Source organism: Balaenoptera ricei, chromosome 7, assembly GCF_028023285.1.
Source record: "Balaenoptera ricei isolate mBalRic1 chromosome 7, mBalRic1.hap2, whole genome shotgun sequence".
In the NCBI taxonomy this organism is placed as follows: Eukaryota; Metazoa; Chordata; class Mammalia; order Artiodactyla; family Balaenopteridae; genus Balaenoptera; species Balaenoptera ricei.
The window spans coordinates 67,390,191-67,407,186 of NC_082645.1; the positions used below are offsets into that span (position 1 = coordinate 67,390,191).

Here is a 16,996-nt window from a genome sequence, read left to right on the forward strand (position 1 = left end):
TTTGGGATCGTGGCACGAACAATACCAACAGGGTCTCCATGCCCACGGACCTTTGCCTTCATCATGTGATTTACACTATTATGGCTTAAATGGTCCTCCACAATGAGACCTCTATCATCTGAGATTCATTTTTGTACTATCCTTGTCTCATCCCCTGCATACATCATGCTATTTCTCACCTCTGTGATTTCCTCCTACTGACCCTTTGCTCTATTCCTCCCCTTTAATTTGCCTATTTCTACCCATTTTTTAAGACAGGGAATCTCTCTTCGGACAACAAAGGCTGGATGAAGTATCCTTCCACTGTGTTCCTGTAACACCTACATTCCACATCACCATACCTACCACATTGTGTTGTAAATAGCTCTATCCACAATCATTTTAGGTACACCTAGTTCTACGCAAATGTTTATTTAACAACTGCCAAACTCAAACATAATGACTTATGTATTTTATAATGATTTCAGAGAAAATTTGTGGCAAAGAAATGTTAATATTACAGTTATAATTTGGAGAAGAGGGCAGGAGGCAGGAGATGTTTGGATCCCGGCTATAATCCCATATCCACGATGGGCTTAAAAAACTCAGGCATTTCAACAAATATACATTAAATCCAACTGATTGGATCCAGTAATCTATGTTGGACTAGTTCCAGTAATCTTTTCTACCCTAGTATGTTTGCCTTCCTGATCAAGGTATTAATAATTAAGTGTGTGGTAATAAAGACTGGTCCTTTTGCTAGAGAAAAAGGAATTAAGGAAAATCTCTTAATAGATTACTTCAAGCATTCTTCACACAGGACATAAGAAAGAAAGCTGGATATGAAAATATATTGAGGCAGTAGATACTAATCATTACCTGTAAATGGGCAAATATGACACGGAGAAAAAGGCCTATACCACTGGGCTACTAGAGTAAAAACTAAGACTTTCTTTGAGGACTTCAGAACACTCCGTGAGGCAATTAGCAGGCTATCCAGGCCCAGTTGGATTGAAGGGATCTTGTTTTTTAAGGCCAAGATCAGTGGGGAGTAAGCCAAAGCTATCTCAGATGAAATATGAGAATAATTTTTTCCATTTTCAGCTGCTTCTAGTTCTAATTCGAGCAGATAATCTAAAGTTGATTATATATAAGATACATAGGTTCACAGTGAAACATACAGTTTCTCTAACAACATGCCAAAAGGTAGATGTGACTGTAGCTCCTTTCCATCTGTAAGACCTATGACTGTAACTCTTGAATTACACAGAGCTGGTATCTACTTTAAATAGAAACTCTGTCCATGCTATGTCAGTACATTTCTAGTAGGAAATGTGGCAACTAGACCTGTACTCTTTTATAATTACTAATCTTGGGGGGGGGGAATCAGGTTAATTTAAGGGTTTATTAAAACCTTATAAGTTGTATAACCTCATATAACAACTATAATTGATTTTTAACATAAGTTTGGAGAATTAGGTTTCAGTATTTTTCATAAATTACTAAAATGAATAGTAGTTCTGTCCACAGTAAGGGAAAAGATAAATAAAATAATTGCTTTGTGGTTTGAACTAAGTCTGTCTTTGTTCAAAAAGTCCCCCAAAACTGGTGGCCATGAATAAATGTCAGTGGGCTTGAATTTCTGTAAGTTTTCTTGGGATGATATATTTAATTCTCATAATGTTTTTAAACTGACATATGTCCATTTTTTGACATTAAGAAACTAATAAGTTTAAAATATGTTTGCTGCTTCGGCAATTACTCATTATTTAATTACATGTTGTTATGTGGCTAGACACCCTAGACATTAATCACTTAATTAGTGACAATACTCTGCATATGGTATATATGTGTGTGCATGTGTGTACATCCATACACACACTGATATATTCTTCATATCATGTTTCTATTTATGTATGTTGCACATTTAAGGACAATAAACTTCCATTCACAAGCTCAAATCCATTTATAAATTCATTCAAATACTTCTTAAGCATCTACTATGAACCAGGCCCAGTGTTCATCCTGAGTAAGACATGGTCTCTGCTCTCAAGAAGCTAGTAGGGAAAACATAATGAGCATATATTACAAGGGCAATGAGTGTGTTATATACAAGGTAATGTGTAACTGTCCTTTTTGAATACATACCACAGATTAAACTGTATCTTAAAACAGTTATACACAAAAACAATAGATCTTAAAACAATTATACACAAAAACAAACTGATATCATAGGTTTATTTATCTTGCCTTCTCAAATCAAAACCATCAGAGAGTGTGTGGCTGTCTGACCATGTGTGTACAGTCACTCTGAGACCATCTACGAGGCATAGAAAGAAAATAATTTTATTCTATCATCCACCTTACTCATCCATGTATTCATAGTTCCTGACCAGATACTGAGAACCATTTAGGATCAGCTCAAGTCATCAGTATCATTAATTCCCAGTCAAGATGATTCAGAATTGACTAACCTATGCAACTAATGGGAGGCAGTTCATTTCAAAGTCATTTATTCTGTTCCTGAAGCCTGAAAGTCACACTGGCCCTTCACTGTTTGTTCAGCTGATCACAGATCAGAGGTAATGACATTTACATTGCTAATAGACTTTGCTCCAACTGTGTTAACTCCTGGTTTGGTGTAGTTTCTTCTACCTGAGGAAAGCTTATTTGACCTCCTGCACGAAACTTTAACTAATTATCTGAATAAGAACATTCCCTTACTTGTACATCCACAAACATGCACACATATTAAATATAGAAATGTATGAAATTCTCTAATTACCTATTCCATGTGAGAATCAGGACTGATGTGCAAAACAAATTACAGTATGTGTTATTAATTTACCCTGACATACACATTAAATTACTTGAAAAATCTGGGCACAATAGGAGAGTACCTTTCAGTCATTGATCTAAGTCTATGTGACAATGACCTCTTATCTTGGGCTTGTAAAATCAGACTGATAGAAAAAATATATATTTCAATGGATTAAATCCTGGATAACATGGAGAACAGTCACAAATAATTTGATTTTTCTGTATAGCAAATTTCAAGCAGCTAAATCTTTTCTTCTTTAATGTTTCTTTGATCACAATTATTAGCATATGTTAACTGTTACTGGTGTGAAATGAAAAATGAGAATTCCAAACTCAGTTTCCTTTATTAATGAGCACTAAATGACCTCAAACCAAAGCGAGATAACTAAAAATATCCCACTGGCTTGCTTAAAGTATAACTGGTAGAGTTTAAAATACCTGCTAATTGTTAACTGTTTTAATCTATTGCTTGACCAGTCAAGAATAAGCATACACAGACAGATGTTGAGGTGACAATTCAGATGCTCACATCTCAATATAATCCGTGCTATGAATTTAAACACCTATAAACTTGTAAAGTGTTTTGAGATCGGTCAATAGCCTACATAGTTTGCATAATATTTTATCTTAAAGTCTAGTAAAATGTATAAATTTGATTTCAGAGTTAAATTCAATGCAGTAGGATTTAATATGTTCTTAAAAATAATAACCAACAATTTTGAACAATTTTCTATGCAGCAGGTGCTATGCTAAGTGATTTCTATGCATTATATAATTTAATTTTCATTAGAACCCTGTGAGGTGGACTCTATTATTTCCATGTCACAGAGAAGATTGAGGAATTTTAGTGAGTTAAGTAACTTGCTAACTTACTGTTAATAAGTGACAAAACTTGGATTGAAACCAAACCTTAGTGACTCTAGAGCCAAATTCAAGCTCATATTTGGTCTACTGTGGACCAGAAATGAGAAGGCCTGGAATAAAGTCTCAGTGTCAATCAATTATTAGCTCTGAGACCTTAGGTAAATCATTGAACTTCTCCAAACTTCAATTTTCTAATATATAAAATAGAGCCAAGAAAACATTCCAACAATTCTCACGGAGTTACCATGAAGGTTCAAGAACTAATGTAAGCAAGAAAACTGTTCTTTGTAGAGTGCTTTATAAATATCATTTTATTGCATTGCAATATCTTAGCGTTTGATAATTCCAAAAGCATTTTGTGAGGCCAAAAAACATTAAACCAGATATCTCATTAGAGAGAGAGACTTTAGGAAGCTTCTAGAACAATCTTTTCTTCTACTCTAGGAAATTTTAGGTAGATTACCCAGGATGGCACAGGGCAAGTATTAGAAAAAACATTCACCCTTTGTGGGTGCAATGATAAATAAAAGGGAGAGTAGTGTTATGAACTGATATTCGTATTCTCCCAAAATTCATACGTTTAAGCCTTAATCCCCGATGTGACTGTAGTTGGAGATAGGGCCTGTGAGGAGGTGATAGTTAAATGAAGTCATAACGATGGGGCCATAATCCAGTAGGGCTGATGCCCTTATAAGAAGGTGTAAACACCAGAGCACTATCTCTTTGTAAGGACACAGAGAGAAGGCAACTACTCACAAGCCAGGAAGAGAGTTCTCACCAGAAACTTCATCTGTGGGAACCTTGATCTTGGACTTCCTAGTCTCCAGAACTGTGAGAGATAAAGGTCTGTTGTTTAACTGGCCGGGTCTATGGCATTTTGTTATGGCAGCCCAAGCTGACTACTATGATCAGTATCATGTTCATCCTTCCTACTGCCAACGTCACCTAAAGAGCAGGGCCAACTGAGTCCTGTCCAGCTACCAGCAGGATAGCAGTGTGGTCTGATAGATCACATGAGGTGCTGACAACCTACAGTTGGGGTCCATGAATGTAAGAATGTCCTAGGCAAGCTTAGCATGAATGGGGCTCTGTATAAACAAAACTGAACAAAACTGTCCAAGTTCAGCAGGTTAAAGTAAATATCCTCAGGAAAGCAATCAAACCAAACCAATAGAAAAAAGGAAAAAAGGTCCCAAAGATGCAGTCCCACATCTGTAAGTATAAATTATTGCAGAAAGTTTAAAACTGAATCCATGCAAAGAATAGATAGTAGAAAAATTCTGATTAACAAAATTACAACTGAGCAAACAAAAGAATTTCTACATTAAAAATAAGTAACATAATTCACTTTGTATCTTCCTTTTTCCACCAGAGCACAGTTCCTAAATTAACCTACCGGAGTTTGCCAGGCTAGAAGGAAAGCTAGCTGAAGCCATTACATATAAAAACAAGTACACTTTGAAATATTAATTCTGCAGCGTATTTTCCTTAGGATGAATATAAATCTTATTTCTTGGGAGTTGTGTCTTAATTTATAAGAAGATAAGCAAGTTTTCAAATGCAAACATAGCTTCCCAGGAAGGTCTATGCTAAGTTCTGACTAACGCAAAAGTCATAGTTGATAAAATGTTGTCACCTACCTTCTCCTTTTACACTAATCCTCTTTGAGATGATTTGAAGAGAATATCATTTGGGGAGCATTTGCCTCAGAGTGTAAGGCACTATTCCGGGTGCTTATGGCAGGCTCTGCTAGTTTTCGTGCCAGTCTCCACAAAACCAGAGGTATTAGTTTGGCCAAATTGCTTCCCAGCTAAAGAAAACATTTCCAAGCTTCCACTGCAGCTATCTGGGGTCACATGACTAGGTTCTGGCCAATAAGATATAAGTGGAAGTGATAACTTCTGGGTCATGCCCTTAGAAGGAAAGATGTGTTTCCTTTAGATTTTCTCTTTCCTGCGACCTGGAATGTGGAAGTGAGGGTGAGTTGAACGTGTTGGGGGAAAAAAAAAGAAATGCAGACCAGAGGTGGCTAAGCAACAAGATGGAGTAGCTTGAGCTTCCAAAAAGCTTTTGTTACTATTCCTGGGTTGTTAGGTGAGATAGAAACAAGCGTCTAGCTTGTGAGAGCCACTGTATTCTTGAGCATTTGTTACAGTAATCTATCCTGTATTTTCATTAGTAGAGGACTGTACATATACCTTGTGAGGCATCACTATCTCAGTTTTACTAGAGATTGAGGCTTAGAGAGATTTAAAAACTTCCTTATAATCACATAGGTAGTAAGCGGTGAGGCTAGGGTTTTAATCAAGTGCCTTTCCCATTAGACCCTTTTTTATACTAATAGAGAGAAAATTACTAATTTATAGAAAATTACTACTGTGCCACTTTCTAACACCTGATCTATTAATCTCACAGGATTATAAAATTGCTTCAGTTTCCTTGAATTAGAATCAGTGTCACAAACCCCTATTTTTCTAATAAAGTACCTGACAGTCAGTTATCAACTCCTCCAGGACCTATCCCTCTTTATACAAAATGTTCCATTAGGAAAATTATGGAGAAAAAGTATGCTGATTCTCCTGGACTGTGCAATGGAGGGCTAATCAGAATGCCCTAATAATTTACAAAATAATACATTGGAAAATCACAATGACTCAGAAACAGATCAGAGGGATTTTTGGTGTGCGCTTTCTTCCGTAGTGCTATCCTTAGGTTGACACATAAATTTGTTCTCAGAAGGCAACATATGTGCATTCATTCAACACTTAACAAATATTTATTGAGTGCCTACTCTATGTCAGGTAGTTCTTTACGTATTGGGGAGACAGCAAAAGAACAAACGAGACAAAGTCCCTGCATGCTTGGAAAATATACTCAAATGCATATAATGTAGATAATGTCCTACACAAGTAAATGTAACAGGCTTTCAATGTGTGTCAGTAGTTTGTATTTTTAAAATAAACTTTCTGTTTTGGAATACATTTGACTTTACAGAAAAATTACAAAGATAATACAGAGAGTTCTCACATACTCCTCACCCAGTTTCCTCTAATGTGAACATCTTATATTATCATGGTACATTTGTCAAAATTGAGAAATCAATATTGGTACATTTCTATTAACAAAAGTCCAGACTTTATTCATATTGTACTAATGTCCTTTCCCTGTCCAGGATACAATCCCAGAATACCACATTATACTTACTCATCAAACTTCCTTAGTCTCCTCTAGGCCCTGACAGTTTCTCAGTTGTTCTTTTTTTATCTTGACCTTGAAAAATTTGAGGGGTACTGGTATTTTGTAAATATCCCTCAATTTGGGTTTATTTAAATGTTTTGCTCATGGTTGGACTGAAGTTACGAGTTTTTTGAAAGAATACCACAGAGGTACAGTGCCCTTTTCATCGCTTCATACCAAGGAATAGATGATAGTGGTGACTTATTACTGGTGATGTTAACCCTGATCTCCAAGGATGCCTAGGTCTGTTTATTAGATAATGGTATTTAGAAATCCAGATCTGGATATTGGGGTGTGCTCAACGCTACTGGGATGTCATTGTTTCCACCCTCTTCTTAGTAAGTAATGTGATTTTAAAAATTAAATAGTTTTTGAATGTCAGAACTGATGAACTCCATTTCCATAAGTCTGCATCAAAAAATAGTAAACTTATCTGGGAATACATACATATACATATACACACACACACACACACACATTTGGAGGTGGTAATGTTAGGTATAAAACAATAAAATGAATTCTTTAAATGTTACATTTCTGTCTTTTAAATTCTAAGATGCTAGGTCTTAAGGAATGTACACATGAACACACTGTAGCAGAAATGTGTTTTGGAAGGCTCCTTAAAAGAAAGAGGGCATGACCTTCTTCAACCTGCCCTCCAGTCTGCTGCCTGGGGAACAGAAGTGGTGATTGGAGTTCTAGTAGGTGTTTTGAGTACCAGGGCCATATTTAGGACTGGCAAAGTGTTGAGCTAGAAAGAGCCTGGTCTCCTCAGTGAAGTTCTGGGGGCATAATACAAATCCTGGATTGCAGACCTCCAGACTTCTATTGTGTGGGAGAAAAATAAACTATCTCCATAAACAATTATTATCAGAACTCTGCTTCTGAGTCAAGTGCAATTTCTAACTAATACAGGTAGTTTGGAGAAGAGGCAGAAGTATTTTCTATAACAAGTACTTTATTTTAGTCCATGTAATCATCAAAACAACACTATGCTTATAAGTGAGAAAATTAAAGATTAGTGACACTAATATAATTCTTAGGTTTACACAGCTCAATATTGAAACTAAGCCAGAGTTTAAACCAAACCCTATTTTCCCAGCACAACATGCTAAAATGTCTTGCTTATAGTAGGTACCTAGAACTATGTCAGTTACTAGCAATGGGTACATATACATTATTATATCTCACTGAACACGTAATACAGGACAACATTTAAATAAGTAAAATCATGTATATTTAAATATGCAATGAAATGGAAACATGAATCCATAGTTTGAGCCCACCTACTGCTCTCCATGATCAGACTTCAAACAGTAGAAGTGGCATCAAGGCCACTTTAGAAGTATAACCTCAGAACCGATTATGTATGTAGTTTTTCAGTCCACATATGTAGATTTTCTCTCTGGGCTCGAATGGGATACCGTTCAAACCATCCATCAATCTGTCCACCCACTTATGCACTCATATTAACTGAGCATCTACTATATGCCAAGCAACCAATATACCTATTAGTTCCTGTATATACAATGTCGAGTAAGACACAGTTCCTATTCTCCAAAAGCTTATAGTTTAGTGACAGAAATAGAAAAATAAATAGTACACAATTACAACAGAATAGGGTTTCTCAGCCTCAGCACTAATGACATTTTGTACCGAATGATTCTTTGCTGCGGGAGCTGCACATCGCAGGATATTTAGCAGCATCCTGGCTTCTACTCAGGGGCTGCTGGTAGCACCCCAACACTTTGTTACCACCAAGTGTCTCTAGACATTGTCAAATGCCCCCTAGGGACAAAAATTACTCTGCTACTTCCTACTCCCTCCCACCCCAAATGACAACTGCTATAATAGAGTATAAGCCACCATAAAACTACAAAAGGTGGGTATTTAACAATGGAGCCCCGGGGTCAGAAAAGTTTTCTGGAGGAAGTAACTTTTTCACAGAGGCTTGAACGTTCACTAAAATTCAGCCAGATAAAGTAAAGGATTGTATGTGTGTATCTGCTTTTATGTGTATCAAGAAGGCCTTCTAAGCATGTGCAAAGACTCAGTTTATAAAGAGTACAATATATATCTGGGAGAATAAAAGTGGTTTAGCTTGCTTAGAGTGGGGATGTATGCATGAGAAGAAAGTATGAAAAGGTACATATGCATGCAGAAGAATTCAGGGGTCTAGTCATGACAGGATGAGAGATTGTAATCAGAAAAGGCAAACGTTTGGGGAAGAAGGAGTTCAGTTTTGGATGAGTTAAATTTGAGTTGCCCGAGGGACAACAAACCAAGTGAAGATGTTCAAAAAAAAAGTTAGATTTCTGTTTCTGGAACATAAGGACATGACTGAGGCCAAAGAATAGACACTATCTACATACAGAAGTGTAGATGTGTAGATGAAATGTGTATGTGTAGATGAAATGACCATATGTGTAGATGAAATGACCCAGGGAGAATGTAGAGTTCCAGGAAGGAGGAGCCCACAGAACTGACAGTGGCAAAATGGACAGACGTGAGTGAAAACAAGGGTGATCATGATGTCACAGAGGGCAAATGAGAGAATTTCATAAACATGACATAAAGATCAAGTAGGATAAGGAGTGAGACACTCCACTGGAGTTGGCAATCGGGAAGACATGGTGGCCTTTGTGAGAGCCAAGTTATTGGTGTGTTCTTATAGGGAGATGGAGTGAATGGGATGGGATCAACGAGAAACACTCTCAAGAAAGTTGCATGGTAGGGTAAGTGACAAACGCACCCAGAGTCAAAAAAAAAAAAATCAAATTGAAGGCGGGTGGGGATGGGTAATAGGAATTTTAAGCATGAGTTCTGACTTCAGGTTAGCTGTGGATGCTGTTTACAGGCTCTGTTCTTGCTTCTGGCTCTCTGAGTCTCCTGGGTATTTATATTAAGCTATCTCATAGAATTTCTGAATGTAAGCACAACTGGACTGTTTTGCCTCTTCACAATATGCCACATGATTCAGGGTGACTTAACAGTACCCATTTACTTGTCAATAGTATGTCTTCTGAAGAAAGAATCAAGTTTTTATACCTGACTCATTCGGCACTAACATTATTCAGTTCCCTTCAAAAACACAATGATTCTAATAGTTTAAAAGCAAGAATTTCAAAACAATAAGCCATTTTATCAAGCTCTAAAAATATACTTATTTAAGTGTGTTTATGAAAATCTTCCCTTGAGTCTTGAATAATTGACTCATGGGAGGCTGAAGCTGAAAGGTATGATAGAGACCTTCCTCTTCTTTCTTCACCCCTCATCCATTCAGTGATTTTAGACAAATCACTTCCCTCATGTCTTACAGTTCTTTCCCTTCCACTCCATAGCCACTACTCTCACCTTCATTACCTCTCCCCTGTGCCTCTGTAATAACCTCCTAACTTGAGTTCTTGCTTCTAATCTTTGCTCTCTCCAAGTCTTTGCCATACTTTGATAGAGTGGTCTTCCTAGAACACATATATGAACCTTTGACAAACTCTACTTGGAACTGTGTCATGGCTTCTCACAAAAATCCAGAATTGTGTGTCACGGGAAGACTTTTCCATCTGTTCCAGCCAGCACTTGCATGTTTCATTTCATACTTATATTCCATCCATACAGGACCTTTATTAGGTCCTGAGGCTTTATGCTGACTTAGTCCTACAGGCCTGTGCTCTTACACCATCTATCCCTTGTTCATCTAGAGAATAATACTTAAATTCAGTTCAAGCATCTTCTCTGTAAAGTCTCTGTCAATCTCCCTTCCTTCACCTAAACCCAGATAGGACTAATTACTCCTCTTTGGTGCCCCGCGCCAACACAAAAAATTTATACCGTATATAAATATCTGTAATAGTATCAAAACCACTTTACTACAAGATGCAGAATAAGTATTTGATAAAATTCAACATCCATTCATAATAAAAACTCTTACCAAAGTGGGTCTAGAGGGAACATATTGCAACATAACAAAAGCCATTTATGACAAACCCACAGCCAAAATAATACTCAATGATGAAAAGCTGAGAGCCTTCTCCCTAAAATCTGGAACAAGACAAGAATGCTCACTCTCACTATTTCTATTCAACATGGTATTGGAAGTCCTAGCCACAGCAATCAGAAGAGAAAAAGAAATAAAAGGTATCCAAATTGGAAGGGAAGAGTTAAAACTGCCATCATATACAGATGACATGATACTATATATAGAAAACCCTAAAGACTCCACACAAAAACTACTAGAACTGATAAATGAATTCAGCAAGTTAGCGGGATACAAGATTAACATAAATCTGAAATCTGTTGCATTTCAGAACAGAAATCTGTTGCATTTCTTTACAATAACAATGAAATATCAGAAAGGGAAATTAAAAAAAACAATCCTTTAAAAATCACATAAAAAATAATTAGGAATAAATCTGACCAAGGAGGTGAAATACTTATATGCTGAGAACTGTAAAACATTGATAAAGGAAATTGAAGATGCTTCAAAGAAATGGAAAGATATCCCATGCTCTTGGATTAGAAGAATTAATATTGTTAAAATGGCTGTACTACCCAAAGCAATCTACAGATTTAATGTGGTCCCTATCAAATTAGCCCTGACATTTTTCACAGAACTAGAACAAATAATCCTAATGTTCATATGGAACCATAAAACACCCAGAACTGCCAAAGCAATCCTGAGGAAAAAGCACAAAGCAGGAGACATAACCCTCCCAGACTTCAGATATACTACAAAGCTACAGTAATCAAAACAGTGTGGTATTGGCACAAAAACAGACATATGGATCAATGGAACAGAATAGAGAGCCCAGAAATAAACCCACCCACCTACAGTCAATTAATCTTTGACAAAGGAGGCAAGAATATATAATGGGGAAAAGACAGTCTCTTCAGCAAGTGGTGGTGGGAAAGCTGGACAGCTGCATGTAAATCAATGAAGTTAGAACACTCCCTCACACCATACAAAAAAATAAACTCAAAATGGCTTAAAGACTTAAATATAAGACATGATACCATAAAACTCCTAGAAGAGAACATAGGCAAAACATTCTCCGACATTAATTGTACCAGCGTTTTCTTAGGTCAGTCTCCCAAGGCAAGAGAAATAAAAGCAAAATTTTAAAAATGGGACCTAATCAAACTTAGAAGCTTTTGCACAGCAAAGGAAACCATCAACAAAACAAAAAGACAACCTACAGACTGGGAGAAAAATTTGCAAATAATGTGACTGACAAGGGCTTAATTTCCAAAATATAGAAACGGCCCATACAATTCAATAACAACAACAAAAAACAACCCAGTCAAAAAATGGGCAGAAGAGTTAAATAGATATTTCTCCAAAGAAGACATATAGATGGCCAATTGTCACATGAAAAGATGCTCAACATCATTAATTATTAGAGAAACACGAATCAAAACTATAATGAGGTACCACCTCACACCGGTCAGAATGGCCATCATTAAAAGTCTACAAATAACAAATGCTGGAGAGGGTGTGGAGAAAAGGGAACCCTCCTACTCTGTTGGTGGGAATGTAAACTGCTGCAGCCACTATGGAAAACAGTAGAGAGGTTCCTTAAAAAATGAAAAATAATAGAGTTGCCATATAGTCCAGCAATCCCACTCCTGGGCATCCACTCAGAGAATACCATAATTTGAAAAGATACATATACCCCAATGTTCATAGCAACACTATTTACAATAGCTAAGACATAGAAGCCATCTAAATATCCATCGACAGATGAATGGATAAAGATGCGGTATATATACACAATGGAATACTGCTCAGTCATAAAAAAGAATGAAATAATGCCATTTGCAGCAACATGGATGAACCTAGAGGTTACCATACTAAATGAAGTAAGTCATAAAGAGAAAGACAAATACCATATGATATCACTTATATGTGGAATCTAAAATATGGCACAATATGAACTTATTTACAAAACAGAAACAGACTCATAGACATAGAAAACAAACTTATGGTTACCAAAGGGGGAAGGGGGTGGGGGAGGGATAAGTCAGGAGTTTGGGATTAGCAGACACAAACTATGTATAAATTATGTTTATATACAAACTATATAAAAACTGCATTTATCTATGTATAAAATAGATAAACAACAAGGTCCTACTGTGTAGCACAGGGAACTGTATTCAATATCCTGTAATAAACCATAATGGAAAAGAATATGAAAAAAAATATATATATATATAACTGAATCACTTTGCTGTACAACAGAAACTAATACAACATGGTAAATCAACTATACTTCAGTTAAAAAAAAAAACACTTTATTACACACATTAGTTTTTACAGGTGTCTCTCCTATTAACTCTCAGTTCCTTGAAGATGAGGCTGCTTTTTACTTTTTTAATGCTTAAGTGAAACATGGCACATATTCGAAGCTCAGTAAATATCTGTTGAATGAAACTAGTCCAAGGTCTATTACTGTCAATGAGGAGATAGGTCCAGAAAATGTATATGACTTATCCTGATATAAAATGATTGGCTGAGCGGGGAACAGACATTCTAGATGTTGCCAGACTTTAAACTAGGGCTCTCAGTATACACTGGGACTCCACCTCATCTGTTTGAAAAGAAAGCACCCAGGGCCCAAATTTATAGGTTGTTAACTTGGTTGAACAAAGTTTTTTTTTTTTTTAATTTTTATTTTTTTAATTAATTAATTAATTAATTAATTTATGGCTGTGTTGCGTCTTCGTTGCTGTGTGAGGGCTTTCTCCAGTTGTGGCAAGTGGGGGCCACTCTTCATCGCAGTGAACAAAGTTTTAATATGAAATATTTGAGTGAATATTTGACGAGAAAATAGTACTCCTTTCAGGTTGAGAAACAAAAGTGGGACAAATAATTTTAAAATGATGTATTTTTGTCTCACCTTCTTTCCTACTCTCTGCCCCTTCTACCTGGTTGACCAGTTAGCATTATATTTTCCAAGTGTTCAGAATCCCTAAGTACATACCAGCTGAAGACAAATTGTTATCCCACTCTTCTTGCTGACAGAAGAAAAAAAAGTCTGTCTTAGATTAAGAATTTACTATAAGTACTTCATACTTAAATAATCAATAGTAGGTTGAAATTGTTTTTGTTTGTTTTCACTATTTAAAGGTGAGTATCAAAAAGAGAGTAATAAATTCTAGGCTTCCTTAGAATTATATGATTACATTGCCTTATATGAGGAGACTAAGTTTGTGTTAGATTACATTTTTTTTCTAAATGACCACGAAGATAACTAGCTTGTCCTTTTCACTCATGATCACAAATAAAACAGAACATTTAACTGGTGAATATGTTTTATTTGGAATGCTTTAATAGTTCTTAGTACATAACATTAATATGTAATGGCCCTAAAGAGTCCATTAAAACTCTGCACAACAAGCTGCATTTTAATAATGCAGAGACGATGTGAGATGGAAGCCCATTTCTGCCGTTTAGGTAACATAAGCAAAAAACAATTTCCTGAAAGAGGTAAAGCTTATGAGAAAAAGACAGTTAAAATGAACATGTCCTGGGCTTCTCTGGTGGCGCAGTGGTTGAGAATCTGCCTGCCAATGCAGGGGACACGGGTTCGAGCCCTGGTCTGGGAAGATCCCACATGCCGCGGAGCAACTAGGCCCGTGAGCCACAACTCCTGAGCCCGTGCGTCTGGAGCCTGTGCTCCGCAACAAGAGAGGCCGCGATAGTGAGAGGCCCGCGCACCGCGATGAAGAGTGGCCCCCGCTTGCCGCAACTAGAGAAAGCCCTCGCACAGAAACGAAGACCCAACACAGCCAAAAATAAATAAATAAATAAATAAATAAATAAAATTAAAAAAAAAAAAAAGCTAGGAACATGACTTTAAAAAAAAAAAAAAAAATGAACATGTCCTACAGATGGCAGAACTTAACATTGGCCCCAAAAGCACAGGAAAAGAGAAGATTAAAAAAATTCTTCCAAACCCAGGTTTCTTTCAAGTCTTCTGCTCAAAAGAGGATCAAGGGTACTAATGAATATTCAACTTCTAGTTTCTTCTAATAATAAATTCCATTTCAAAATCTATGAAGTAAAACAAACTTGCCCTATGTTTAGGTTCTTTCAAAAGATAAAGTGGTCTTTCATATCTCTGTGGTAGTCGATGGGCCTTGAATATGAAAAGACTTGACATACCCAGGTGAGGTCAAAAGCTGGGTGCCATGTTGCCAATGCCAGCTTCTAACCGCCACTGGAAAGGTGAACGCTTTGCAGGCCCTTTTCTCTGGATCAGCAACACTTCTGATATAAAGAAATCTTGTTCCGCTTGAGCAGATGTTCATTTCAAAGAGGAAGAATGAATAAGGAAGATGATTTTTCTCATTTCTGTATTGAACATCCCACAAGTCAAGACCCAGTCCTGCCATCACTCCTCATGCAAGCAGAGAGGTAAGGGGTGGTATTTGAGTTCTGTCAGACTTACCCACCATGATTGCTTAAATCATCTTCCAATTTAGTCTCTCTCTCTTGGGAAGGAGCCTGAGGCCATGAAAACCACTCATTCATCACCTGCCACACCACAGTGATTCTCTGAGCAGACATCCTGGGCTGGCATAATTTGCTTGACAGCCCTGAGGTCAGCTTGCCTAGTGACTGAAGAATCTTTTCTTTTCCATCTTCAAATATTAGAGTGCACTGTCCTTTGTGTACATGGACGATGTTCCTGACCCACCATCAGTGGTGGTGAATCTGAAAAGCAAAATATGATGACACAGTAGGGCTGAGCTTGAGGGCTATACAAGGAAGGAAAATGTCACAAAATGACAGAGCTCTTGAAAAACCCTGCCCAGCACTGCACAGAAAGCTCTGTGTTAGTCTGCACCTTAGGCTTTTAGAACCCCACACTTTCAGCCACTGTGGTATTTTTTCGTATTTTGGTCTTAGTTTTCAGGAAATTTTCTATTATCTGAAACAATTTCATATGTTGACTGGCACCCCCTATATTTAAGGGACAAAGAAGCATTAAATAATAATCATACTCAAGCACCTTGGGGAGAATTCAGGAAGACATGTCAGCTTTCATTTTGAATTTTCTTGTTACTTGTTAGTTTGCCTCTCAGACTTAATGCCAGGAGGAATAAAAACCATCATTACTCTCTAGCTGCTAAAATGGCATACATGAAGTGAATAGGGGGCTTAATTCTGGTCTAACTGGCTCAATTTCTGCTTGTATCAGCAGAGGGCCCAGCACTGAGAGATCCAGCTTCTGGTCCATTCTCCCATCAAATCCAAACCAGGTAAAGCTGCCCAAATACACACATTCCACAGGGAAAAGAGGAGTAAGGAAGAGAACAAAAGAAGATTAAGGAAAGGGAGAGCATGTATATACATTTCTAAAGGGGCTAACTGGGAAACTGTATTGGCATTTCTTTAATCCATAGCAATTTCCTGCACACCAGAAAGGGAGAAATAGCAGTTCTCTTCCACCCCAGTCGAAGCCCAGATTATATGTCTATTTCCTATTTGTGTATTTCCACTGAAACTGAACGATACATGGAGAGTGTTTTCTATAGGGTCCCAGAATTTAGAAGTAATTAACCAAGGCTCACTTACCTTACTAGCTCTGTGAATAAAAAGAAAAATGTCACTGAGACACCATCAGTTTAGTCACTGGAATGCAAGCACATTTAGAATTGTGAAACTGTCCCATTTCAGTGATAGGAACTGATTCCTATGGAAAGCTATGTAATGGGTCAATTTGAAAAAAAGGATGTTATTGTGATGTGAATATTTATAGCTAGTGTGAAACCTAGTGTTGATCTGCTGATTTTTCTTTTGTGAGGCACATCTAATTGTAGTCAGATATCCAATTCAGCGTTCATTAATCTCTCATCACAAGTAAAAAAATTCTAAAGGGGGTAAATTTAGCACAGTATAGTGGAAAGCACGTGTTTATTTAATTTTTTTTAGATTTTATTTATTTATTTTTTGGCTGCATTGGGTCTTTGTTGCTGTGCGCGGGCTTCCTCTAGTTGCGGCGAGCAGGGGCTGCTCTTCATTGCGGTGTGCAGGCTTCTCATTGTGATGGCTTCTCTTGTTGCAAAGCACAGGCTCTAGGCGTGCGGGTTTCAG

At 37.1% G+C, this 16,996-nt stretch overlaps 1 protein-coding gene across 13 annotated transcripts in view; it reads right to left on the bottom strand.

Moving 5' to 3' along the window:
- ZNF385B (zinc finger protein 385B) overlaps positions 1-16,996 on the bottom strand; it is a 422,990-nt gene that overhangs the window by 117,810 nt on the left and 288,184 nt on the right. The window contains exons 1-2 of one of the 13 annotated variants that reach the window (XM_059928252.1): positions 5,304-5,487; positions 4,442-4,492 (exon numbers count right to left, since the gene is read on the bottom strand). The exons of 8 other annotated variants lie outside the window; for them this stretch is intronic. Coding sequence is in view for 3 of the 5 variants with exons in the window: in XM_059928245.1 (XP_059784228.1) it covers positions 4,420-4,453 (34 nt within the window). In the remaining 2 variants the exon portion in view is untranslated. Of the gene's footprint in view, positions 1-4,419; positions 4,493-5,303; positions 5,488-15,347; positions 15,614-16,996 lie in introns of those variants that run through there. 4 more of the 13 variants (XM_059928245.1, XM_059928248.1, XM_059928246.1 and 1 more) reach the window with 4 other exon arrangements.